The sequence below is a fragment of the Colletotrichum karsti genome, assembly GCF_011947395.1.
Source record: "Colletotrichum karsti strain CkLH20 chromosome Unknown Scaffold18, whole genome shotgun sequence".
Lineage (NCBI taxonomy): Eukaryota > Fungi > Ascomycota > Sordariomycetes > Glomerellales > Glomerellaceae > Colletotrichum > Colletotrichum karsti.
In genome coordinates, this window is record NW_024065918.1 from 904,423 (window position 1) to 930,362 (window position 25,940).

The 25,940-nt window shown below is 52.2% G+C and overlaps 7 protein-coding genes across 7 annotated transcripts; 4 read left to right on the forward strand and 3 right to left on the reverse strand.

Moving 5' to 3' along the window:
• Positions 1-1,170: 1,170 nt before the first annotated feature.
• On the forward strand, positions 1,171-3,153 carry CkaCkLH20_06344 (putative alpha methylacyl-CoA racemase; the record flags this gene model as incomplete). The annotated part of the gene is made up of 5 exons (XM_038889061.1): positions 1,171-2,025; positions 2,086-2,184; positions 2,236-2,588; positions 2,641-2,792; positions 2,849-3,153. 5 exons carry the CDS (start codon positions 1,171-1,173, stop codon positions 3,151-3,153), a joined length of 1,764 nt encoding a protein of 587 aa, XP_038745862.1.
• A 1,270-nt stretch (positions 3,154-4,423) lies between these two features.
• On the forward strand, positions 4,424-6,242 carry CkaCkLH20_06345 (uncharacterized protein; the record flags this gene model as incomplete). Its single annotated transcript, XM_038889062.1, has 2 exons — positions 4,424-5,160; positions 5,450-6,242. 2 exons carry the CDS (start codon positions 4,424-4,426, stop codon positions 6,240-6,242), a joined length of 1,530 nt encoding a protein of 509 aa, XP_038745863.1.
• A 763-nt stretch (positions 6,243-7,005) lies between these two features.
• CkaCkLH20_06346 (uncharacterized protein) lies at positions 7,006-8,079 on the forward strand (the record flags this gene model as incomplete). Its single annotated transcript, XM_038889063.1, has 2 exons — positions 7,006-7,615; positions 7,688-8,079. 2 exons carry the CDS (start codon positions 7,006-7,008, stop codon positions 8,077-8,079), a joined length of 1,002 nt encoding a protein of 333 aa, XP_038745864.1.
• Positions 8,080-8,259: 180 nt separating this feature from the next.
• CkaCkLH20_06347 (uncharacterized protein) lies at positions 8,260-12,482 on the reverse strand (the record flags this gene model as incomplete). The annotated part of the gene is made up of 6 exons (XM_038889064.1): positions 8,260-9,178; positions 9,229-10,317; positions 11,572-11,746; positions 11,822-12,283; positions 12,343-12,371; positions 12,430-12,482. 6 exons carry the CDS (start codon positions 12,480-12,482, stop codon positions 8,260-8,262), a joined length of 2,727 nt encoding a protein of 908 aa, XP_038745865.1.
• An 869-nt stretch (positions 12,483-13,351) lies between these two features.
• Positions 13,352-16,234, reverse strand: CkaCkLH20_06348 (blue light receptor; the record flags this gene model as incomplete). The annotated part of the gene is made up of 5 exons (XM_038889065.1): positions 13,352-13,690; positions 13,749-14,089; positions 14,158-14,384; positions 14,445-14,779; positions 14,843-16,234. 5 exons carry the CDS (start codon positions 16,232-16,234, stop codon positions 13,352-13,354), a joined length of 2,634 nt encoding a protein of 877 aa, XP_038745866.1.
• Positions 16,235-20,005: 3,771 nt separating this feature from the next.
• Positions 20,006-20,495, reverse strand: CkaCkLH20_06349 (uncharacterized protein; the record flags this gene model as incomplete). The annotated part of the gene is made up of 2 exons (XM_038889066.1): positions 20,006-20,196; positions 20,255-20,495. 2 exons carry the CDS (start codon positions 20,493-20,495, stop codon positions 20,006-20,008), a joined length of 432 nt encoding a protein of 143 aa, XP_038745867.1.
• A 3,819-nt stretch (positions 20,496-24,314) lies between these two features.
• Positions 24,315-25,045, forward strand: CkaCkLH20_06350 (duf1264 domain protein; the record flags this gene model as incomplete). The annotated part of the gene is made up of 2 exons (XM_038889067.1): positions 24,315-24,404; positions 24,458-25,045. The coding sequence occupies 2 exons, from the start codon at positions 24,315-24,317 to the stop codon at positions 25,043-25,045; spliced, it is 678 nt and encodes a 225-aa protein (XP_038745868.1).
• Between the last annotated feature and the right edge of the window lie 895 nt (positions 25,046-25,940).

Here is a 25,940-nt window from a genome sequence, read left to right on the forward strand (position 1 = left end):
CGGAATACTCCCTGAACGTCACCCCCCACTCTTCCGGGCTTGCGATGAGTTGACAGACAAGGAAATTCGGTTTCTGATTCTCAAAGTTCACCTAGTTCGTCAACATAGTCCGTGATGACTTTTTCGCCCGCTCGGAATAGCATGAGCTCGCCGGTTATGTCCGGTGCCAGATTGCGAAAACGTCGCTTCAATGCCGTACTATCTTAGAGGTAACAGGAATTTTACATGGGTATGCCTCCGAGTATCTCCTCAATGGGCTAGACTCTATCATTTGGACCATGGAAATGCGGTTTTCTGGCTGTCAAGCTGAGATGGCCCGTACTGTCTATGATGTTGGACTCTGATTCACGATGCGGAGACCTTGAAACAAACCAGGACGGCCTTGGTACGCCGGCTTCCATCTCGGGTTCAGGCGAAACAAGACTCACAATGAAGTAAAGTTCTTTTAAAGCACAACATACACACGTGTCCTTCGTGCAAGACGGTTTGTTGCGCTCAGATTCGCGCATCAAGATGGTCTGCATCAATCATCTGTTCATTCGTTCGGAATAGGGATCCAGAAGGCAACTCTAATGGCTTCCCGACATCAGACGGGCGGACATAGCACGTATTCGCAGTTATTTCCCAACAGCTTCTCGCGCCCTATCGCGCCATACGCCGCTACCCGAGACTCCGTTTCCAACACCCGGGATGTTGCGCGATTCGCTTTTGACACCAGTCAAAGACGCAGCGACTCAGCTCCGGACGTTCCCAACGGACTCGGCGGTGTTCGATCCGCATTCTACGGTCCCATTTAGGAAATTGCCGGAGAACCGATACTCCAGGGATCGGACCTCCTCTACTTCGCGGACCGTTTGACTTCAGTCACCCCGTGTTCGATGAACTTTTACAGCCGCATCGGGAACGACATCGGCGGCAATCTGAGGAGGCCGAGGGTCCGCGGTCGTACGGTATCCGTACAGAGCTCATCCTAAGCTCCAGAGCTTTGGTAGTAGCTTGTGGCCACAAAGAAACTACTATTTCTACTAAAACAGCTACTTCCCTTCTGGTTTACATATGGTCGTCCCAGCTCTATCTATCTAACAAGTTTTCGTACACCAGAACCAAAAACGCATTCGTATTCTCATCTTTCAGACAATTTCATTCACAAAATCACAATTATTCGTCAAGATGGCACCTGGTGTCACTAGCACAGTCAAGGACACCACGAACGGCTCCGGCGGGGCTGCTCCCGCTCCTCGTTTCCTCCCTCCCGGTGTCTCTGTCGAGAAGTTCCAAGAGTTCGCAGCACAGCTTCAGAAGACGGTCGGGAAAGAAAACCTTCAGATCATCACCAAAGACACGCCGTTGGACGATGGCGACTATCTCACGATCGACTGCCTCACGCACGACATGCACCACCTCTACGAGCGAGAGGAATTCGTCGGGAGCGCGCTCATTCACCCCAAAAACGTCACTGATATTCAGGCCGTCGTCAAGCTTTGCAACGACTTCATCGTGCCCGTATGGACGTTCAGCAAGGGTCACAATGTTGGCTATGGCGGCGCCGCTCCGAGGGTATCTGGCAGCTTGGTCATGAACCTCGGAACCCACCTGAACCGCATCATTGAGGTCAACGCAGACGATTGCTACTGCCTCGTCGAGCCCGGTGTTACGTACCTGCAAATGCAAAAGTACCTCAACGACAATGGCCTCTCTGATAAGGTATGGCTCGACTCTCCTGAGCTGGGCTTTGGTTCCATGATCGGAAACGCCTTGGACCATGGTGTTGGCTTCACCCCTTATGGTGACCACTGGATGATGCACTGCGGTATGGAAATTGTTCTGGCCAACGGCGAGGTCGTTCGGACGGGCATGGGTGCCATGCAAAGCCCCGAAGGTCGGGCTCAGGCGGCTAAGGGTGTGCCACCTCAAGACCAGCACCAGAATGAATGCTGGCAGCTGTTCCCCTACGGATTCGGTCCCATCAATGACGGAATCTTTTCTCAAAGCAACAACGGCATCATCACCAAGATGGGCATGTGGGTAAGTTTGGACTGATGCTCAGTTCATGTTGTGAGTCAAGTTGTTAACCTGGAGAAACAGCTCATGCCCGCTGCCCCAGGCTTCACCCCGTTCATGGTAACGTACGAGAAGGATGAGGATCTTGCTGCGGTCGTCGACATCATCCGCCCACTGCGTGTTGTAAGTTCAAGTCCAGTTTCCGTCCCATCGTTTAATGGCTCACAATCGTAGAATATGGTTCTTCAAAATGCTGCCAGTCTTCGCCACATCGCACTCGATGCGGCTCATTACCACCCTCGTTCGGAATATACCGATGCCGGTCTCGACGTCCCTCTCACCGAAGAGCAGCTCGATGCTGCAGCCAAGAAGGTCAACCTGGGACGATGGGTGTATATTGGCGCCGCTTACGGCCCCGATCCTATCCGCAAGGCTCATCTTGAGATCACCAAGCGGGAGATGACGAAGGTGCCCGGAAGCCGCTGGTTCTTGCTCGAGGATCGCAAAGAAGAGTTCAGCACTCTGCATTGCCGCGCCGATACTATGAAGGGCATTCCGACCTGGGACGAGCTGAGGTGGCTTAACCAGTAAGTATCCCAAAAAGGCCTATGTCGACGACATCACTGACGGCGTTGCCAGCTGGATTCCCAACTGCACATTCCTGTCCTTCTCACCTATCTCCAAGGTCGACGGAAAGTCGGCTCAACTGCAGTACGACATGGCTAAGAAGCGCTTCGCCGAGGCCAAGATGGACTACTTTGGAATTCTGAGCATCGGAATGCGTGAGATGCGTAAGTCACGCCTTTGACCTGCATGAAGAATGATCTACTCACACGTGGCCGCACAGACAACATCGTATGCATCGTGTACAACCGGGAGGATCCCGATATGCGTCGCCGTGCGCAGTGGCTCGTCCGGACCATGATCCAGGACTGTGCGGACAATGGCTGGGGAGAGTTCCGAACCCACGTCGCGCTGATGGACCAGATCGCAGACACGTACGACTTTAACAACCATGCGCTGGGCCGGTTGAACCAGACCATCAAGGATGCGTTGGATCCCAACGGCATTCTTGCTCCTGGCAAGAGTGGTGTTTGGCCGAAGAGCTATGATAAGTCGAAGTGGGCACTGAACAAGGATTACATCAAATAGACCAGGGCATATCAGTGGTCGGAAGGGCATTTTGGCACAGCATCTATGTAGAACTGAACATGAAATAATCAACACTCTTTTCTTAAACTCTAGTATCCTTGTCCAGTTTGAAACACAGAGTCTCCTCACAATGTCGAGAGCTTCAAAAACTGTTTGCCTATCACCACTTCGAGCCACGATGCTGCACTTAGAGTGACCCGGCCCACCGACGATACTCCGCCGTCTGCCGACCTCATGAGAGCTTCCCGTCAGGGCCCACCTCAACAACTTGCGATATCTCGCTTAACGCGCCCTGATGGTCTAGCGGTATGATTCTCCCTTAGGGTTGTTATTTGACAATTCGTCTTGGGAGAGGTCCCAGGTTCAATCCCTGGTTAGGGCCTAGTCAACGAGCAATCCTGTGATGATTGCTCGAGATCCATTTTTTGGTGATTTATCTCTCCAATTGCCGACGAAATGAGAGTTCAGACGAACTCCGCCTCTACGCGTCAGACTTCGCACTCTTTCAGTATGTCCTTCCACGCTATTTTGATGGTCCTGGTGTACTGTTTTTGTATTGTTTTTGGAAACATAGGGCGCGATGTTCGATGTTGGAATTAAGCTTTGGGGCTTAAGAACTCCGGCCGGATGCGGACTCCCAACGCTCATTCACAGCATGAACTCATTATCCGGTGTTCATCATGGGAAGTCAGGAATCGGCAATAATGTGATATTAATAAACGTTGTTTGTCGCGGATTTGAGGCATGAACGCACGTGGCTACGGTTTCAACGGTTTGCCAGTTTCCCGCACCTCCGACTTCTGCACACGGACTTGAGTGGGATGGGATGAAAAGAAGAACGTTCCCGATAAAGATCATGTTGATACATGCAAGCTTCAGTATTGGTTGAAACAGCATTACAGCCTTGTAACCGGGATCCTAGGCCATTCATACTTCACGTTCCCTGGGACAAGCTTCACGCGTAGCCTGACCGCGAATTCGGGTCCGCGAGAAGCTCATCATCAATTGGACCACGACAGCGGAAGCCTAAAGATAAAGTTGGTATGGTGGATCTCATACGGGCACTTCGCGATCCGAGAAACCCGCCAGATGACCTCGTCTGATGTATCTGGATTACGTGAACACTCTTGGTAGTATTACCAGTCTTTCTTATAAGAATACGGGGCATCTTTGATTAGAATTCCTATCGTTTTGCACACAGCTCCGAAGCTGAGACATCGCCTCGAAACTACGTATTGCCGGATACAGAAATCTTCCACCCTCATTCAGGATGGCCAACGCATCTTCAGAAACAACGATCGCACTCGTTACAGGCGCAAATCAGGGTATTGGCTACGAAATCGCAAAGCGTTTGGCTTCGGAGCATCCGGATTACCATGTCTACATGACCGGTCGACGGAAGGACGCCATTGAGAAAGCCGCCGCCGAACTTCGGTCTGCCGGCCTAGATGTTGAGCCAATGGTCCTAGATGTCACTTCCGACGACGACATAGCAGCCGCAGTGGAACAGGTCAGATCGAAGTACGGTCGCATCGACGTCATCATCAACAACGCCGGAATCTGCATTCCCGACCCGAAAGACCCCGTTCGACAGCGGCTCAAGCACATCTTTGACACGAACATCTTCGGTGCTGTTGCGCTCACGGAGGCCTTCATGCCCCTCCTGGAAAAGTCGACCAAAACACGCCGAGTGGTAATGGTCAGCTCTGGACTCGGAAGTCTACAGGTTCGGACAGATCCCAACATCGGTCCTAACCGCGACTTTCTGGAGTACGGAGCCAGCAAAGCAGCGCTTAATCATGCCTGCTTGACGTTCGCCTCGCGACATTATGGTGATAACTCCTGGAAGTTCAATACTTGCTGCCCTGGCTACTGCGCTACAAATATGAATAGCTACACTGGGCCCGATGATGCGTCTCTTGGATCAATCCGGCCAGTTCAGCTGGCGACTTTGGGGCCGGATGGTGTCACAGCGACGTTTTCGAATAGACAAGGGCGGATACCATGGTGAGAAGATAGACGTTGAAGGCTGTCTTCTTTGTACAACGACAGGGTTGGGCGCAGCCTAGAGCTTGGAGGTTTTGTGAGTTCGGCCGCTTTTGGCAGCAGAAGAGACTCAAATGATTGTACAGTTCAATGCTACTTTTGTCATTAGAACCCGAAGTTGGGCCAAGTTACGCACGCTGAGATCTCGTGTAGTCGAACCTGATTGCGTTGAATCACCGTGTACTGCTAGGGCTTACGGAATCAGCAGGCAGTGATTGGACTGACGAACTGAAAAGTCACGTCGCACAAGGGCGCACCATAACTTCCCCGCTTCTGAGATACTTCCCGGTGTCCAACTTTACTACGAAGGCAACAACACCGTCAACGATAACCTGGCCAGTTTAGATATCGGAGGAACTCCAAGTCGTCGCCGCGTTCGCAACCACGCTATCATGTCAGAAGCTACACCTAGTCGACGGCCTTTTAAAGGCTCTTGCCACTGCGGCGAGACCCAGTTCATCGTCTTCCTCATGTTCCCTCATGCTATTCCTCCACCTCGCCCGCCGAAGGAAAAGGCGCCGCGATCGCATCAGGAGTTCTACAGATGCAACTGCACCACTTGTCATAAAGCGGGCTTCTTCCACATGCGTCTCGAGTCCTCTCCGGACGACTTTCTGCTCTTGAAGCCCCTCGACCCGTACAAGGAGCTCGGCGACTATCAGGTCTACCAGAAAGACCTGCACTTCCTCTTCTGCAAGACCTGCGGCATGCGATGCTTGATCTTCATGGGGAAAGGGGAGGTTGTGGAGGTTGATTTGGAGACGCTGGGGTTCAAAAGCGAGAGCGGAAACGGAGACAACAGAGCGGATAGCGACGCAAAGCTGACAAAGATCTGGAGACCCCTGAAGGATGGTTGGCTGGAAGGGAAAAAGTTCGGCAGTTACTTGAGTGTGAATGGGTATGCGGTTGATGCCGGACAGGAGGGATTCGACTTACGTGAGATTACGGAGAAGAAATGGGTTGGGTACCTGGACTGGCTTGAGTTGCATGAAGACTCCCAAGGCGTCCGACACGATCGCCCTTGGGCGGGAGGTGCGTATTGAACCGAGTGGCTAGCCGAGTCTTCGGTGTTTCTATGCAGGTGACAGGGTCGTGTGGAGTCGATTTCAGAGCCCGAACAACCCTACCTACCTGGTAGTCTAGATATCAGTCAGACAATGAGAAAAGTAGATAAGGCCATCATTCCCCGACCCCATTGAAGGAAGTGAAGCAATGATAAGACCCTGAACTTTACTGTTCCTTCCTCGTACAATCATTCCATCAGCCCCAGCTGAAAACCATGATAAGAGTAGAGTGATAATGTGCCTCCTATCTGCCAACTCAACATGCGGTGGTAGAAACTCCGCCCGGTTTGCGGGGCCGGCGACGTAATATCATTGCGGAGGTCTGCGGCCCGCATCCGGTTGATGGACGCGGGGTTATCTTCTCCACGATCATTCTGTGGAGACGCTTAGTTGCAGATAACATCCGTGGACTCTCGGCATAATGCAGTCAAGTGTCCATCTCCGACGATGGGATTGTAGCTGCCTGGCCATCCCTCTATCTTGAGCAGGCAGACCTATCGAATCAATAGCCGGTAATTAATGACAAGTATCATTGACACGTCTAGCCTGAGAAGATCCATGTCATGCAGACAACGCGAAGTGATCAAGGGTCGTAGCCAGGTGATATAAAGTAAGGCCATCGTCCGTTCTTGGAGCTGAACAGAGTTCTACACCCTGCCCAAATCGAATTGCCCCAGATTTCCCCCCGTGCCTTCCCCTGACTCTCCTTTCATTCCCCAATTATCTTTCTACATACATCATCATGACAGTTCGTACCGTGAAGGTTGCCTGCACCCAGGCTGAACCTGCTTGGGTTGACCTCCCCGCTGCCGTTGAGAAGACGTGCAAGCTCATCACCGAAGCCGCCTCCAATGGCGCTCAACTCATCGCATTCCCTGAATGCTGGATCCCCGGCTACCCATGCTGGATCTGGGCCCGTCTCATCGACTTCGACCTCAATGTCCGCTATATCAAGAACTCGCTCTCCGTCAACTCCCCAGAGATGGCCACCATCCAGACCTGCGCCAAAGACAACAACATCGCCGTCTCCCTCGGCTTCTCCGAAAACGACAACAACTCCCTTTTCATCGCCCAGGCTTTGATCGGCCAGGACGGCGAGATCAAGGTCCACCGCCGCAAGATGAAGCCGACGCACATGGAGCGGACCATCTTTGGTGATGCGTCGGGCCACTGCCTCAAGAGCGTCGGCGACCTTGGTTTCGCTCGCGTCGGCTCTCTCGCGTGCTGGGAACATATCCAGCCCCTCTTGAAGTTCAACACCATTGCCCAGAAGGAGGAGATTCACGTCGCCGCATGGCCGAGCGTTACCCCACACGGAGGCGGTCCCGACATGTGGTCCATGAGCGCTGAAGGTTTGTGATGATCCCGGCAAGATCGGCTGAACTGGCGGTTTCAGAGTACCAGGCACTAACAGACTACCGGAGTAGGATGCCAAACGCTCTCCCGCACATATGCCATCGAGTCAAATGCCTTTGTGCTTCATAGCACTGCTCTCATTACCGAGAAGGGCGTCGAGGCACATCAGAGTTCTGGCGGCGCCATCATGTCATCTCCCGGTGGCGGAACTTCTGCCATCTTCGGCCCCGACGGTCGACGTCTCACAGAGCCTGTCGACGACACTACCGAGACGATCCTCTACGCCGACTTGGATATGGACATGATCCACAGAACCAAGATGTTTGCAGACTGCACAGGGCACTACAGCCGGCCTGATCTTCTGAGACTTTCTACGGATAAGGAGATTAAGCTGGTGGTTAGGTTGCAGGGAGACCTCGACAAGGAGCCAAAGCAGGAAGAGCCGGTCTTGGTCCTATAATTGCTTGATCCGGGGAGTCAAGCCCGCGTCTAGTGTGTGGAATTTGTACGTTTGAAATGATACCAAGTACATAATCTTGAGACATCAATTCTCGATCTTCAAGACCATGATAATCAAATAAGTCTTTTCGCTACCTTTCCACGCTGTTCAGAGTAACCATTCTATCTATCGGCCTTGCCTTCACATGGTATTGCCCGAAAGCCAACTGAAATCGTCGCAATTCGCTAGACCCTGGAACGCTTGGAGGAAATCGACGGGTCCCACAGGGTTTGTGTGATCGCCGCCGAGACCAGACGCGTCAAGCGTCCCCAGAGAAGCAAACGAATTCATGTCCAGAGCGTTAAAGTCGACTTGTTCTTCAGCCGCGGCCGCGTAGGACTCCCACTCATACTCTAGGTTCAACTGATTACCAGCAGCAATACTGGCATCGTTAACCTGCTTCTGCTGCGCACTGCTAGCCATAAAATCCCTCTCGGCTCCCGGTGCGGTCGGTTCGATCTGGTAACTGAATTCGATGGGGAGCGCTCGCATGACGCCCCAGCGCTGGGCCAGAACTCGGATAACCGTGATGCTTTTTACGGCGCGGACAGGCCAGGCTACTTGCAGCTCCCGCAGGAGCTCCAGGCACTGACGGAGCCAGTATGTGCTCTGGTGGCGAAGGGCGGGTGTCCAGCTCGTTGCGTTCATGAGGTGGACGATGGCTGCGCTGAGGAGATGGTGGATGATGACCGGGTTGGCGGGGGTTTCGAATCCATGTGCCCGGCGGTAGGTCCTGACCAGGCGCGAGGTAGCTGTTGCGGCGGCGGTGAGAGAGCGGAGCACGAGAAGCATGAACTCCGAGTTCTGCCCTGTAGTGTTTGCGGATGAAGTGGTTGAGGCTTGTGAGATTGTGGCAAATATGCGGAGGAATGGCGGCATCGTAATGAGAATCGTCATTTGATACGCTAGGTGGAAGAGGATGACCGGTTTCGGTGTTGAGTCTCCGGTCAGATGTAGTCGATTGTCGCGAGATCGGAAAAATGCGTTGAGGGCGTCTTGACTTGCGACTAAGACACGGACTTGCTGCGGTATGGGGAGGGATTCGAATGTCGTGGAGAAGCTGAAGTATTGTTTAGACAGGTTTACCTGAGGGATAAAGCGCCGACTTACACTTGATCCATGTACTGGTCGTGGAGATACCACAGCTTGCACTGCCATGCGAAAGATATTTGAGCAAGGTCTGCTGTCGAGCTCTCAAATGTCGTGTCAAAACTAGGGACGTTGACTCTCCTCCAAGGTAGAGCACAGTTGCGGCCGAGAATAGAGATGGCCGTGCGATCAATAATGTAGAACATCCAGAACGTCCGGATGTCTTCTTCACTTGCTTCGAGTTGCCTTGCCTCACACTCGTCTAGGGCCATGACGTGAAGTCTCAAGTGAACACACATACCCGCGGCCATGGAGATGAATATCCATCCGAAGTGGTCCCGGCCGAGTGCCAAAGATCGCCAAGACATCATCGAGAGGCCCTGGATGACTTTGACCGTGGGGTTTTGTCGACAGCAAGTGAAGGCCAGGCTCTCTGCGAACTGGCCGAAGGTATCTCCAATCTTCATCGCGTCGGGCCTAAGGGAGAAAGTCGTGCCTGTCGCGATGATGCAGCTGTGCAGGAAGGCCTCGTCCGGATCCTGATACGGATATCTCTGAAGGAAATCTGTGGTTGTGTATGGAGTGAACTGATGCTCTCTGTTGATGTTTTGCAGAAATGTTTCGGCCATCTCGTAGATGAGACCTCCTTGCCGGCAATAAGCAAGAACATTATCAGGCGGGGTGAAATGAGCCGATGGAGCAAGCTGTTGGGCAGCTTCGAGGTCGTATCGAGATCCGGTGGTGGGGTCGTTAATGATGGTGACGCCGTCGCCGACATTTGTCCTCCAGAGCATCACGCATAACTCCTCCATGGCTCGTTGAGACCTCTCTTGGCTTTGCGCATCTTTACCCGTTGGTGTTGCGTTGTCCAGGTCTCCTCTAAAGTGAACAGTTGAGCCCTCATTGGCGACGGCATCAGCAAGCTCAGCTGCTTCGGCCTCGTCAAGGCCATCAGGGAGAGCCTCGGGGGGTTGTGGTACGTGGTCACTGAGCGACAGTGGCGGCGACGGTTCCTTGTCGGAGCCTTCCTGTTGCTTTTCCAGAGCTAAGAGAAGTGACTGTACTTGAGCTTCAAGTGCTCTGACATAATCCTCATCCCAGTACTTTCGTCTTGAGACATGAAGTTAGTTGTGAATATTCATGTAACGTCCTGTGTGATCTGTTCATGAATGGTGACGTACTTCCTTGGCTTCTGCTCTGTGTAGATGCATTCCCTGTTCTGTCGGCTACATAATGAGCATGCAGGGCGGGCTGCATCGCACTGCCGAAGGGGTACGGTCAGCGACACCTCATCAGACTAGCAGGGACATTCGACCCCGTGGGGGGAGTATGGGGAAGAGGAGAACTTCTTTTACCCGAATGAAGAAATGCTAGTACCTACTTTTCGCTTCCCCGCCCTGCACCGGTCGCAAGCGAAGCTTGTCGGCTTCTGGGACATGGCTGTTGCGGAGGAATTCTTCAACAACACGCGGGTGCTGTGCCGTAGCTAAGCTTCACCGGAAGGCCCGCGTCTCGTCTGAGGGAAGGCCGGGTGAGATGGCAGCGGCAGCTCACTCTTTTCGGCCGGCGGTCGCCTTCTTCATTTGCTGATCGGTCCCGTTCGGTATGCAAGGCGGTAAGACTCAGGGGCGAGCAGGGCGAACGGGATTCCGTCCAACGATATGTCGCCGTCTCGTCGCCGTCTAAGTCGCGGAGGACGTCTCTCGTTGCCTTGTGTTATCGGTGGTTGCGGGGTGGAGACCTCCGCAGGATAAGCACTTTATTAAGTATGTGGAGGTGAAGTGACATGTCCAGGGCGCAGCGGAAGATGAGGGGGAAAAGTAAGACACTCCCCGGTCGCGGGGGCTGATTGTCTTCGGTGTGGTTGGCCAATGCGGATCAAACCACGGAGTGGACGAGACTACTGCCTTTCATCTTTTTGCCCAGTAACTTATCGAGTCTTCACTGCCACTCCGATGAGGCTGACGAGGCAAATCGTTCTGAAGGTCTCGGGGCAGCTGAGAGGCCTTTGACAATGAGAGTCAGGGTGAAAGAGTCATGACTGTGGAGACCAGCCCCTTTTTTGGCCATGCTTCTTTGATATGACGGATACAACAAAGGAATGAGAGAACCAATTAGAAAGGATAATTAAGATATGATTGCGGAATTATTAACTGCTCATTGGCTGGTCACCTTGATTATCGCGGTCTGTTTTCATCCTTCCGTGGCCGAGGTATGAGAGGAGAGAGCTCAAGAGAGCTAGAAATCCACTCAATGGTATCTGGAATCTGAAATCTGGACATCTATCTTCTATGGATCTATGAGGCCATTTACACCTAGTCAATCGGTGTCCATCCAAAAGCTTCTTCGATTTATGCTCCAGACGCATTCTTGGAAGCGGTGGGTTTGAAAAGGTGCGGGTAGGTGTTCCGTAGTTCCCGCAAATGACGAAGCTGGTACTTCGACGCCTTGGTCTCCGGCAACGGCAAGTCCTCCTCGACCAAGTGTGCTGCTTTCCACCCAAGCTCCTCAGCGCTCTTGCAGTTGGCATGAGAGTCATCTTCAACATTTGTCAGAATCAGCAAGCAAGAAGTGAAGATACAGCACGTTTCAATGATAGGGAATGATCACATACCTACGAAATAACAATCTTCGGGCTTCTCAACCCCCGCTTCCTTCATAGCCTTCCTGAACATATCCTTCGAAGGCTTGCAGAGGAAGGGCAGCTGGGCATAGTCGCAGTACGTCAGTCCCTCGAATAGGTCGTCGATGCCCAAGAGTCGCACGACCCGTTTGCCGTGGTTGACGTATGCGTTCGTGAAAAGCCAGAGTTTGACCTTGGATCTATCGATATCTTCGAGGAGTTGGCGTAGTTCCACATCCGGCTTGAGAATCTCGTCCAGAGGCAAGGCGTCATCGACCTTATCGTTGAAGTCGAGCGGGTCGATCTGGTGGTGTCGGACTAAGCCTTCTATCGCGAGCCCGTACAGCGTGTAGTACTCGTGGGTCAGCCTGGTGGCCTCCTCGGCCGGTAGCGATAGGTGTGTGATGAAGTATTGATCGATGAGTCTTGCCATCAGGGTGTGAATCTTGTGGCCTGGGTATAGCTGCGTCAGTCACAACAGATTCTACGATCTTGAGGTTTGCGTCACTCACTACGAGAGTAGAGGCAGTTGTCGATGTCACTGGAAGTCATGTAAGCCTCTATCCCTCATCGCGGCTCAGCGCGGCAGTTGATCTCACAAGAAGAACACCGGCCTGGTGTCTTTGACGCCATTTGTGGCTGCTTCTGCCATTTTTACTGTTCCCGGGAGCTTTGGTTATAAGCTGAAGCCCTTATTGACGCGTTTATCTTGAATCGATGAGACGAGGTGAATGAGGTATCGTGGCGAACATGAGTTCCGAACTGCGGTGCGGTTTCTGGTGGACGCGTTGAGTTTTAGCGTGTCCTGCCCCCATTAAAAAACTGCAACCCACCAATCGGGCCCAGCACTGGTGACCCTGTCATCACAGGGCGTACATGTGAGTGACTCACTGGTACGTGAAATGCAACAGAAGTTGGGTGATGAGACATTTGGCACCGTTTGACAGCTATTATTATCAATGCAATCACATAGGCTGATGAGATCGTTATGAAAAGAGCTCATGGTCTGGAAATCTCAAGCTCTGAAAGATGTACCACTACTGCTGTACCATATATTTCTCTCACTCTCACTGTAAACTCACTCACAGCAAACTCACTTAGTACTCACTTCTACCCAGACAAGGGGCGGATTCCTGAAGTGCCTTTTACTTCAATTCATGTAAACTGAAATGGAAAATGATATGCTTACATGGGTAGCACCTGAGATTACTACATGGTTTGCATTATTGAGTGAGTAATGAGTATATATAACAGATAGCTTCAGCTTCCTAATGTGACATCCCAATTCAAGATTGTGTGCTATGCCAAAGTGATATATGCCACCATCGAACATATCATGAGTAGTTAGGATTATGTGCAATTTCAGTGAGAGCATTAGCAGCTATGTACCTTTGGGAATGAGACAGCACTTGCGGTGTTGCACGTATGCCTCTCCCACAAACTAAAGGGTATTGTTCAAAATCGACTTTAGAAATAAAACAACGGGCTTTTATGAGCTTTTGCCATCATCAAAATGAGCGTTTACGAGATGGTCGGCGCCAACGTAAGCACGACCCAGTGGACCGCCGACTTCTCATCCTTCAACGGCGTCCAGTGCGTCATGAACCTCTCGTCTCCACGGAAGAGCGCACTTCGGCGTGTCTGAAGGCGGACCTCCAGAGAAATCGGCGACCCGGCGCGAATGGCGTTTCGCACTCTGGTCTTGTAGTCGGACTGGTGGTTGACCATGTTCTGCTTGAAGAAGCGGAAGATCTCCTGGCCGGTGACCAGGCCAATGGTGTTGTTGGCTGGGTGGAGCATTTCCATCACGCCCTCGGAGTAGAATCTGATGATGAAGGAGTCGTAACTGAGAACCAGATACTGTTTGCTAGTCAGTATTGTATCGCTCATAATGCACCAAGGGTTTGAGGATACTCACCTTTGAGTACGCAGTGTAGAATTCCTTCATCTGCGCGTTCAGGCCTTGACCTTCCATTCGTTGGAGAAGCTTGTTCTCCATGCCCGCGTCGGCGGCCACTCCGTTCGGTCCGTGATCATCGACCCTGACGCCCAGAGCCTTGAGGAATGCTTTACGTGCTGAGGGCACTGATCCCTCGCGGCGCAGTGGTGGCGTCTTAGACTTAGTCTCGTCCTGGGTGTCATCTTGGGTAGACGTCGACAGGACTCGCATGACATCGACGTTGCTGTGAATAGTCGTCGAGCAGTTGATCTGACCGCCGATGAAGAAAGCCAACTTGCCAGCCTCGTTGTAAAGTGGAGCTATAGTATCATTGTCAGTTTGGTTCAATACGGGGCCACTGGCAGAACCTCGAGTTAAGATGACCTACCAACGTAAAGCAAGTTCCAAAACGGATCGCCATTCTTTTTGTAGTTCAGTATCAACTCAACGGACTCCTTTCTCTCTTCAATGGCATTCTTAAGCCGGCGAATAGGATGGCGATCGGTGTGTGCTCCCTGCAAGAATCTACAGTTCCGTGGGATAATTTCGGGGCGGCTGTATCCCGTGACCTTGACGAAGCCATCCGACGCGTACACAATCGGGTTGTCTGCGACACTATTGGAAACATTGTTAGCTCAGGCGGAAAACCCGCTGCGGTCACACGACTGAACTCACGCCGGGTTAGTCAAACAGAAGCAGTCTCCGAGACCCTGGTAGCTATGGCGATTTGTTGCCAAAGCTCTGGTCGCGCTCAGTGCCATTTGATAACGAACAAATCGGGGGTAAATGTCCAGGAAAACATCCTGCTCGACGCTCTCCTGCAAATCTGTGAAGAGTGCCTCCATAGCTGGCAAGGTTTTGGTGACGGTCGACTTCATCTCAGTGTGAACCGACTTCCTCAACTCGCCATTGACGTTGATCTGTTTCGCCGAGGACTCGGAGAGGTAGTCCTTGTGAATCGATGTCATGATACCGGCGAGGTCGTTCAGGGTTGTTTGATATTGCTCGACCTGGATTCCAAGGGCATTAGCAACTAGTCTTTAGCTAGGTAGTAGTGCGATCGCGCAACTCACCTTTTTCAGAAACTCGACGCTTTCGCTACAGAAGCGAGCTTCGGCGAACTTCAGCAGCTGGTGCGAAGTCGTTGGGTTGTGAAGCACGACTTGAAAGATCCCAGGCCCGAAGAAGTCGACCGTGCGGTTTGCGGACCCGTTGCTCGCTATGCTGTGCTTCGAGGTCGACTGCCTCGAGATGGAAATCGAATCATCTGACATGGCTCTCCTGTCCGCGGTTGCCGGCCGAATATCAAGCCTCGTCTCAGACCCATTCTTCACGCTGAAGTCGTGGAAGTGTTCCTCCTCCATGTCGGCGAACTTCTTATATGTCGCCCGGCGAGAGCGTGGATTGTCGGGGCGTCGTTGGCTGATCGGCGGAGGCTCCGCATCGTCGTACAAGCGGGCGTGGTCGAGAACAGGCGTCCGGAGCTCCCGCTTGTGCGCTGCCAATGACGCGGCAGCACGCGAGGTCGGTGGTGGCTGGGACGACTGTCGAGATGATACTCTCGATGGCCGACTGCTGCGACTCTGGCGGTTGTTCGAAGTTGGCGGGCGACCCGTGTCTTCTATCGGATTGTGGATGGCGGTGACTGGTGTGTTGGATACTAGGCCTCCATCGGCGCGGACCTCATTCCGAAGGTCTTCGTGGTAGTCGTAGGTGCCGTTGTGATTGTCTTGGTGGCTGTCTACATCATCCTCCTCGTCGGACTCGTAAATGATTGTCCGGTGAGGACGCCCTATCGGCGGGGGTGTTGCTGAGCGAGCCCCTCGCGGTGAGCGCGGTGCGGAATGAGTCTCCCTGTGCGTAGACGAGTAGTATTGTTCGCTCTCGATTACTTGAGCTAGAATTCTCTTGGCGGCCTCAACCTCTTCCGCACGCGGGGGACGTTGCGGAATGTTATAGTCGCGACGTGATGAGATCCGACCGTTGCTGTCAATGCTAGCACGATCGGGGCGAGACGAGCCTCGAGTTGGAACGGGTATAGTGTCCTTATCGGGTCTGGTGTTGGAGTAATCTTGGGGAACCAAGTCTCCCCTAGACAGAGGGCGGGCAGAACGATTAAAGTCGATGCTTTCCCGTCCAGGGCGGGAAGCTTCCCCTCCACCACCATCCACTGACACGTCCGTATCCCTCTCGGGGTGGCTTCCGACAGGCCCCATCATTATGCTAGACTCCGAAAGAGATCGACCTCGTTGCTGAGGCCGCCGAATGCCCGCGTCGCTGTCGTCATCTGATTCATGACCAAAGGCGTTGCGCGCCTCTTCGATGGCCCCCATGTCTACGCGGGGCAGGACTCGTGTGAACAGCTCGTCGTCGATGGTACCCGTGGGAATAGCCTTCGAGGCGTTGCCGTTCGCGGCGCGAGGGAGGTGCGCGGCGTCGTCATCAATATCATACACGGGCGCCATGGCTGGAAGAAGAAAAGGCTCGCTTGGAACAAAACAGCAATTCGCGTAAAAGACAGGTGCAGGCGTCTGCTCATCGAAGAAAGCGAAACCTTGCTGGGGGGGTGAGTTTGGCGCGCGACTGTCTCACCCTGCGGCCATGTGTGTGGACGAGTTCAGGAGGGAAAAAAGAAAAGAAAGGAGGGCCCCGAGAACGAAAAGACGAAGAAGCAAGAAGCGGCGCGCCCGTCAACTACTATTCAAAGATCGGAACAGGCCGCGGCGGCACGGCCAAGGGTTTGATATCTCCATCTGACATGCACGCTCGAGCGTTCCCTCGTCTGTTAGTTCTGTTCGGCACAGAGCTCGAAGCAGGGGAATGCTCGCCACGCAGGAGGGGTCGGGCCCGTCGAAACCTGTTTTCTCCTGGGTGGACTGAAGATGCTGGCGATGGTCTTCTATTGCAAATGGTGGGAATGGGTGGCTGAAGATGGGACGACATGGCAGAGGTCTTCAGTCCAAGCCGACCCAGGACGGCTTCTTAGCTTGTGCTCGGACCGCGACTGTGCAGGTGTCCAGCCGGGAGGAGCTTGCAAAGTAAGGTGACATTTGTTTCCGGAACTTGGATCCGTCTGTGATTTCGAGCCTGGCATCTAGATGTCTTGCATAAAGAATTTGCTGGTAGCCATGGAACCCCCACCGTCCGGACAGGTCGCGAATAGCAACCTATTTGCGCTAATTTGTCACAACGTCTCGTTTGACTCGCTGCTGTCGTTTATTTTGTCGTCCTGGAGTTGGGACCCTTGGATGTTGGAGCTGTCAGAGAGGTGGAGATGTCGGAAATGGGCTCCAACGACCATCGCGTCGACAGGGATGAATCCAAGGATCATCGATAACCGAGGCGCGTGCCACCTTTCCTCCTTTTCTTCTTCGCTCAAAGTCAGTGAGCACGTATTTCTGTCAACCGGTAGTCAAAGCCACAGCAGCATCGCATATTAAATTCCCTTTGATGCCGTGGCATTTGAGACGCCTTGCAGCCACATGATATGCGATTAGGAGGAAGTTTTGCGGTTGCAGTTCTTACTTTCGGCACCCGTCGAAGTCTGTCTGATCCGACCGTGGGATCGCCGATTCCCGCTCAGCAACCCTTCAATACCACGCCTGCTGATATACCCAGCCAAGCACAAATAACAAGTCGGGGATCTCGCAACTCGTAGCCCTCACTCCACCTCGTGGCACGCCTCGGTTGCCCAGAAACAAGGGCAAAACGTCTGGATATCCCCCGTTCGTAGCAATATTCACAGCCAAGTATAGCCACATTTTTGCCCTCCTCGGTCAAAGTCGCGACTTTTTGCGGTCCCGGCCGGAGTTGAAGTCCGAGCGTTGTTTTTCGGCCTGCTGTCGAGGAGATGAATGGATGACGCGGAGTCTTCAATGTAACCCCGCGCCACATGGATGATGGATGCGGCCAGGCCACTCGGTGCGACATGACGACACGATGATAGGCTCGAGGGCCTCTGTCTGTTGTCGTGTGAAGAAACCGAGTCCACGAGGGACAGTCTCTGGTCAAACGGTTTTACTCAAACTTCAGAATAACACAGAGCTTTGCTTTGCTACCCCACTGCCATCAACTTTGAACACACCCATCCCGGTTGAATCAGGCTGATCACAAACTACCTAATGGATATGCGTTCGTCTCAAGATGAAGCTTACCGCAGCGCGTGGGCAGGCTTTGACCAAAGCTTTGGAAATGTGAGTGGGCCGATGCTCCATTTTTGACCCTGTCAAAATTCCGAGAATACGGACCATTCCGAGCTCAACTGCCGTCCGCCACACCGTTGGGCAGATTAGCATGCTGGCTTCGCAGATCTGAAATCTGAAAACTGACTGCTGTCAGCAATGTGCATTATTGTGTTACAACGTTCTAGCTTTTGTTCACTCATATTGTAGGGCTAAAATATTGATTGCTACAAAAACCTAGAAACCATTAGGCTCATAGATGCTGCAGCACAAAATGCTTCTATCAAGTCACAGGAACACTGACATTCATTCTTCCAGTCGACAAATTATGATTGAGCACGCTGTGCGGAGCTTTGACATACTGAATTATGTGCGTTGGTCCCAGTCTATGACCCATCGATCTGCAGGCGGCCATGCTTATGCTTATCGTGATCGAGCAAGTCAGCAACCGTGCTCAACGGCTACAAGCCCATCTCTCACGAGCACGCAGATCATTCAGAGTCTGGCAGAAAGTGGGTACTGAATGGGGAAGAATATCGAATGCGGCATAGATTCATCACGCAGGCAGACACGTGGCCAACTCGAGAGTCAGGGCTGAGTGTTTGCGAGTGTGGGGGCAAGCGCCCGCCGGTGGGATGTTGTGGTTGCAGATCACGGCTGATGGAAGCTCCTTATTGTTCGTTAGAAAGATTTTGAGGGCCATAGTTGAGTCGAACGTGAGGAGACCTAGTGCGGGAACCTCGTGTCATAGGAAGTGAGAAACGAGGAGTGGGAGGGCTTGTGTGCTTCATCTTGAGCAAGTGTGCCCACATGCTGAGAAATCTATGTCATCACATCATATTCTCACGCTTGAATGAAAAATTCTTGATAGATCGCCCATGTCAATCGCGTTTTACTGAGATAACTGGCTGAGACTAGCGATGGTACTCACAGAAGCCCGGAAGGCTGGCGCCGTGAGGCAAGCCAGGATTCAGTCTGTATCACTCTTGAGGTTTATTTAGAGTCGAGAAATGTGTTCGCGAGACACTATGGAAGCGACGAAAGCAGTCCCGACTCGACTTTCAGTCTGATTATCTGAGGAAGCATAGTCCAGTGGATAAAATTCGCTCGTTGTTGGACTCATGATCTCCTTGCCTTCTTCAACTTCAGCCGTTTGTCATCTCACCACACCTCCTCATAAGCTTGACTCCTTGAGAAATACAGCACTCAAATGATAGGTGATGAAATATGTCTTGAGAAATGAGTTATGTGGTGAAATCTATGTCCGCCGTTGTCCCAGAGTGAGGTGCTAGGCATCTTGGCCTGTGTGGCTCCTCATAATACCCATTCACCAGATGAGAGCTCTCATGATAACGTGACTAGTATCATCGAATTCAACGGCAATATGCTCATCCAAGTTCGATAGTCAGCGTGAGTGCGATCCAAATATGAGAATTCACTGAAATTGGAGCCCGCCTGGCTGATCGTGGGACTGATGACTCGACAGCGACATCCACTCAAATGTATACACTTCAAAATAGTTCCCGTCAAGTATTGTCTGCCACATGTACTCAACAAGCTTAACAGCTTGAGAACATTTGAAGTGATTCTTGAACTTCAACCCATCCTCTCTTTCTAAGTCACGACACTCATACCAGAAATCGAGTGGATAAGTGAGTAAGTAGTGAACCTATATGAATGATTCTTTATTTGAAAGTCTTAAGAAATAATAGCTGCAACTATTTTGATATCAAGTCTAGCGATCGTAGGCCTTGCTAGTCTTGGGCGCCCGTGATGTGGCGGCATGGCCAAAACTACAGGTGAATGAATAAGTGTTAGGGACACATCGACAAAAGCACGATTTCACGGGGGAAACAGAAATTAATCAAATCAGTAACTTGATTGAAATAAAGACACTATGAATTATGATATGTCTATCTTGTTCCATCAATCTTTCAAGGAGTGTCGTGATGAGGTGTACCATCGTGAGAATACAAGCTCTATGCAAGTGAATTGTAACCAACGCCCTTTAAATGCCGCATGAAATTCGTAGAAAAATCGTGAACCCGTCCAGGCTTACTGGCTGCCGACGTAGTTGGTGCTCGTGGCGTCGCCAACCGTGACAGTCACGTTGTAGTTGGAGAGGGTCGGGCCGGAAGAGGCGCCGTACAGGCTGTAGAGGCCAGCAGCGATGACGTACTTGCCGGGCTCAAGGCCGGCAGGGATGGTGACAGTCTCGGTAATGTTGTCAAGAACATTGGACTTCTCTGTAGGCGCTGTGTTAGTACAGGCTTTGCAGCTTCCGAGACGTCCGCGACTACTTACCAGGTCCGAGGTAGAAGGAGCCGATGACGGTGTTGAGAGTGCCGGGGTAGGCGGCAGCCTCGGTCGCAATGCCGAAGGCGATGGCAACGTCCTGGACGGACTGGATGTAGTTCTCGGTCTCGATGATCGCGTCGACCTGGTCGCCGGCCTTGACGGTCTCGGGAAGGGCGATGCCGTAGATGCGGGCGTTGGCCAGGGCGAAGAGGGAGGCGGCGGCGGCGAGAGAAGCGCGGAACTGCATTTTGGCTGATGTTGGGTTGGTTGGTGATTAAGTTGGATGGGTTGTTGTGATGTGATTGCGGATATTTAATGTGATTGGATGAGTTTGAAGGCTGATTGTGGTGATGGTGTGGATGAGAAGAGATCAGATGAGGTGGGTTTGTCTGATCTTTAAGTATCCATCGCGACATTCAACAGAACATGACAAACGACCCTAGTCGCTTCGATATTCCCATGGTTATTTTGGCATCACCGCGCATGACCCGACGTCAGGTACCCAGCGAATATCTCCGTGGGCGCACATCATCTGGGCATGACATCGTATCCCCCGTCTTCCCCGTGCTAGCCGAGCGCGCGGCTCCGATGTTGGCGGGGGGTGGCGCTGAGGCTCATCCTCGCCGTCGGGAAGACAAGCGTTGGAAAATGCGAGAGCTGAACCCTTAGGACTTGCCTAATTGGCCTATTCTTAGCAGTCCTCGCCATTCTAGCGGGCTCCTCGGGACCAACGTCACTGGGAAAGGGGCGAGAGGAGGGATTCAATCGGGGGAAACGTGCCGCTGACAAGACGGGAGAGGCGACCGCGGGGACGACGGGCTGGGCACTAATCAAACTTTGGCCTACTTTCTCTGTGCCGATCCGGCCGATCTTTATAAATAAAAACGACTTGTTTTTGACAAGCGCTCGTATTGAGGATCTCGGTTCGTGGCTTTGCTTTTTTGTCCTGATTCGAGTAAATGGCGTCGGACCGGGCTCTCCTTACCGCTCCTCAACGGTAACGTTTCAGCGAGCCAACCAACAAACCACGTCAGAGTCACACCAACACATAAGCATACGAGGTGATGAGCTCAAGTGTCTCGTCAACTTGTTCGTGCAATGTGGATAAGAAGAACATGGCGCCATCGTTGGCACGGAAAGGGGTTGGTGAAGGCTGGGAAACGCGGGTTGGAGGCACCATTTTTTTAGGGGTCCAGCCAACCAACTACCGAGGGCCAGCAATATGCATTCAAAGTGTCCGCTGCACGTCTCCGAGAGCGGGACTCATGCTTGTTGATCTTCTCGTATTCACGTGGATCCCTGCCAGCAGGTTCTCTGGCGCTATCTGCAGCTCCACATGAGTTGGCTTACCGCAGTCCATTTCAACAACTAATTAGTCACCTTGCCAGAGTGGTTAATGGGCTGGCCTGCTATTATCATCTATCAAGCCAGTGGCTTCGGTCGCGCAGGTTCGAATCCTGTGGGTGACGATTTCTTTTGCAGATTTCAGCTTTTTGCCTCGCTTTTCCACTTTGCTCGGCTGTTTGCGATTGCACTCGAACGAGATTTTTTCTTAGAAAGAACTGAAATGATTGATGATCTGTAATGTCTTTTTGATCTTAGCGACTTTTCCATCTTCGTTGAATCCAATGTCACGTTACCTACCTACCCATCATTGTCTCAGCCGCGGGTAGTGAGCCGTCACGTTGATGACAAACAGCATCAGCGTCAGTCAGTCAGCCCTTCTCGGCGACTTCATCTAGCCTGCTTCCTTGCTTCCATCTTGTGCGCAAGCTTCGTGGCTTGGCACACTAGATCGGCCCGCGCATGTAAGCAGATGTCAACACCATGCCGCTGACCAACGGACGGCGGATTTAGTGCGTTCAGTCATTGGAAGGGAGTCTTGGTCTTCAACGTACCTTACTTGCTTACTTACTTACTTACCCCCTTCTATGGCCCCATCGGGACCGAATTGCCTGCCATACGAGAATCATTTGACAAATCATCATTGTAAAAGACTGGACGTCAACGAATGAGTTGCAACTTTTCACCGTCAACCTGTCTGAAAAGATCGTTGTTGCTAGACGTCCTGTCGCTGACGTTTGCGGTCCCGGGGCATCTCATACCGAAGATCTTATTGTAGCATGAAGACGGGAAGTTAAGGGAGTGACGTAGTCCGGATGCTTGCATACTCATCGAGCCGTGGGATACGAGCGAACTAGACCCAGCAGGGCTTATTCGTAGACGATCACGGACTCTATCTACATCGGATCCGAACCAAGACACCTACTTCGCTAAAGTAATCGGAGAAGAGAAGCAGTCCAGGGTGACGGCAACGTTAGTGAAGAAAACAGTCGTTCAGTCGATTCAGCTACTACTTCCGTCGAGCCAAGTTCTATTTCTGGTTTTCGGCATTTTGCTGTTCACCATCCAAAATGTGACGTCTCTCACCCAGGTTCTAATGTCGTTCTGACGACCGATACCAAAGTTGCCTCTAATGATCTAGCAATCAGCATCGATAATCATGTTTATAGGCCTCGTATGCATTTGGCACCGTAGCTCCGACTCAAGATCGCTCACTCTCGACACCAATGATGTGGTCTCGTAACGTTTCCAAACCGGGACAGACCCGCATGCGTCTTCGCCGCCGCCAATCACCTGCCAATGTCCCAGTTGTTCCCCGTTCAGGTAGAAGATGTCGTGTTCTTCTTTTTCATCTGTCAAATGCAATGCAATTCAGTGTAGATCAGACATTATAGTCCACCAGCTAATCGAGTTCAGCGAGAGCTGACCTCACAACCTGTACTTTTACGACATATTGGCTGGCTTTCATTAAGCTCTGTTATTCAACATGATAAATTGCACTGAAGGTATTTGAAAAGCTGTGAATCTGAAATTGCGTGGGAACTTATCAACTGCATAGCCAACCATGATTCCCATCAATAATACTTATATTTCGCAATTGATATCGCGAATTTCCCAACACTCGATCCAATCATTCTGACTCTCTTGAAAAGCGCACTTAAATCTTCATATCATGCCACTCATTTGGACCACATCACCCACAACTCCGTTGAGCTTGCACAGAAAGTAGCTTCAATCGCTTGAAGGACAGATTTAGACTGAATTTGCGAGGAAGCATCTGATGGTAGTTAGTCCTATCATCGAACAATCTAAGCCCTGTGCAATCCCCTTTCATGATACGCCTAGTAAGCTCTACCTATCGTTTTGAAGAAAAGGCAACAGGAAGACAACAACTGCGAAGATACAAGACCTTCACTGCAGAGGTGAGCGGAGTTCAATGGCAGTACTGAGAAGCAGTTCGCGCCATCTATCTGAAGCAAGGTACAAATCGCCCAGCCATATTCAGGCTCAGCTATGCAAGATCATGCTACAATGGTAGTTATTGATGGTACACAGTCATTATAATACTCATGTATTTCCTTAATTCTTGTGTGTCCGTGAAGCTTAGTTGGATCCATCATAATCAACAGATTACTGTAAACACAATGACCTTGGCAAATATCACCTTATCCCGTGGCTGTGCATCACGGCTATTCTTTGTTTCAGAGGCTTGGTGGGGTGATGTGCAGCGACCTGCCTCAGAGCGGCCGATCAGCAACGCCGGCAGGCATCTCCGCTCCAGCCCGGACATGCTGGGCCCCTCCTCGGCGCCGGCCGATCGAGACCCACAAATCCCGGGAGCACACCCGAGCGGGAGCAGCCGCTCCGAGGACGAAACTCTCGCACGTGGCTGCCGAGACCGAGCACCGGCGGAAAGAATGCTCCGGCCCGCGTCGGTGCACCTGCATTTTGCCTATGCATTTACTGCGGGCAAGTACCTCCAATCAGCCAGTTTGAGGCGCAAATCCATCCGATGCCGCAGTGATGATGAAATTCTCGTCGAATAATGCGCGCATACCTCATGACGTCACGAAGAAATCTCCGACAATTGAAACGAAACCTCGACGATGAACTCAAAGTCTGCAAGTATTGAAGCCAGCCACAGACTAGCCTTCAACGCCAAGTTTGGTTCTAGTACCTGGAGATTCTGCTTACCGATATTGCAATCTCGCTCGCAAACAAAATGGCCACTAACCCGGAAACGAACCCCGCTGCTGGCGAGCCGATTACCACCAAGAACCAGGTCCTGCAGGCCGGCGCGTCGGCCGTTCAGGTACGATTTTGTCGTCAAATGCGACTCGAGTGCCATTCTAACGGGGTTAACAGGACTTTGCGCCGTTGAAAAGTGTCTGCGCGCATCTCAACGCTTTCCATGCCTACGCATCGGACCCTTCCCGAGCTGTCGAGGCGAACCACTACTGCGGTCACCTGAACGACGAGGTCCGACAGTGCATCCTCTACGATAGCCCCGAGCCCCATGCGCGTATCATTGGCATCGAGTATATGATCTCGCCCAGACTATACGAGACTCTGGACCCCGAAGAGCGGAAGTTATGGCATAGTCATGTGTACGAGGTCAAATCCGGCATGCTCATCATGCCCCAGATGTCTTTGCCCGATTCGATATGGGAGGCGGCGGAGAACAAGGAGATGGAGGAGGTCGTCCAGCTTTACGGAAAGGCCTATCACCTTTGGCAAGTCGACCAGGGCCATCAACTGCCCCTCGGCGAACCGCAGCTGATGACGAGCTTCACCGCACCTGGTCAGCTTGATTTCGAGAAGCACGTCAGTGACAGAGACCGGAGGTTCAAGTCAGACTATAAACAAAAGGCAGAGCACCGGAAGTATATTGCCTCGCCGTCGGTTCATCCCGACGCTGACCAAGCTTGGAGCGTCAAGGAGCACCAGGAGTAGGAAGGGGCTGAGGTGCAGAGCGTCAAACGCTGATGAGGTTAGTAGGAAAGGATGCGGCAGATATCTTGGGGTTGCAGTGAGCAGAAATAGGCAATTTGCGAGATTGATGCACCATCCCGCCGGGGGACTACCCGTCCTAAATCCTCCTAAATCCCCGACCATTGGCCAGGGCGCATAAGGTTGCAAGCGGGTCGAACAGGAGTTGAAGCCCATGAGGAGACAGAAGAAGCATAACAATTTTTGGTAGGAAATTCAGAACCTAAGGTTTTACAGTTGCGGAGGGCAGCGTTAGACGAGATCAATGGTGAGAACACGGAGAACGGGGGGGCCGGCCGCGCGAGGCCAAGCCGCGGTGGATATCAAAATGGCCACGAACTGGCGAGTGACGACACAGGAAGCGCAGAGCAAAGAATGCCGAGCTATCCCCTTTTAACACTCGAATGGCTCGATGTCGATGCTTCAGATTCGTCTCGAAACGTTCAAATCCACTCACAACCGATGCAGCCCACCCATTTGAGGCTGCTGGTGATCGAATGACACCTGCTCTGACTGTGGGCCGAGGTGAAACGTGAAGGGTAGATCCTGGTATTGAGATCCTTGCTCGACCGGGGGGAGGACGACTCCTTGCAGCAAATCGTGTGGATCTCGCGCTTCTCCTTTCCGTCACGGAGATTTTTTTGATTTTTTTCTTGGGGGTTTCCGGTGGCGCCAGCGGCGTTGGGAGGTTGGAGGAGGACGGGAAATACGGCGGAAATCACCCAAGCAGAGAGCCAGTCTGCCAAGTGGCCAAGCAGTGCATCATCCGCGTGACGGATTCCATGCAAGGTACACTCTTAGCCGTCAGGTACCCGTATGCTATATTGCACTCTATTGTACCTTATGTTGAATACGGGGA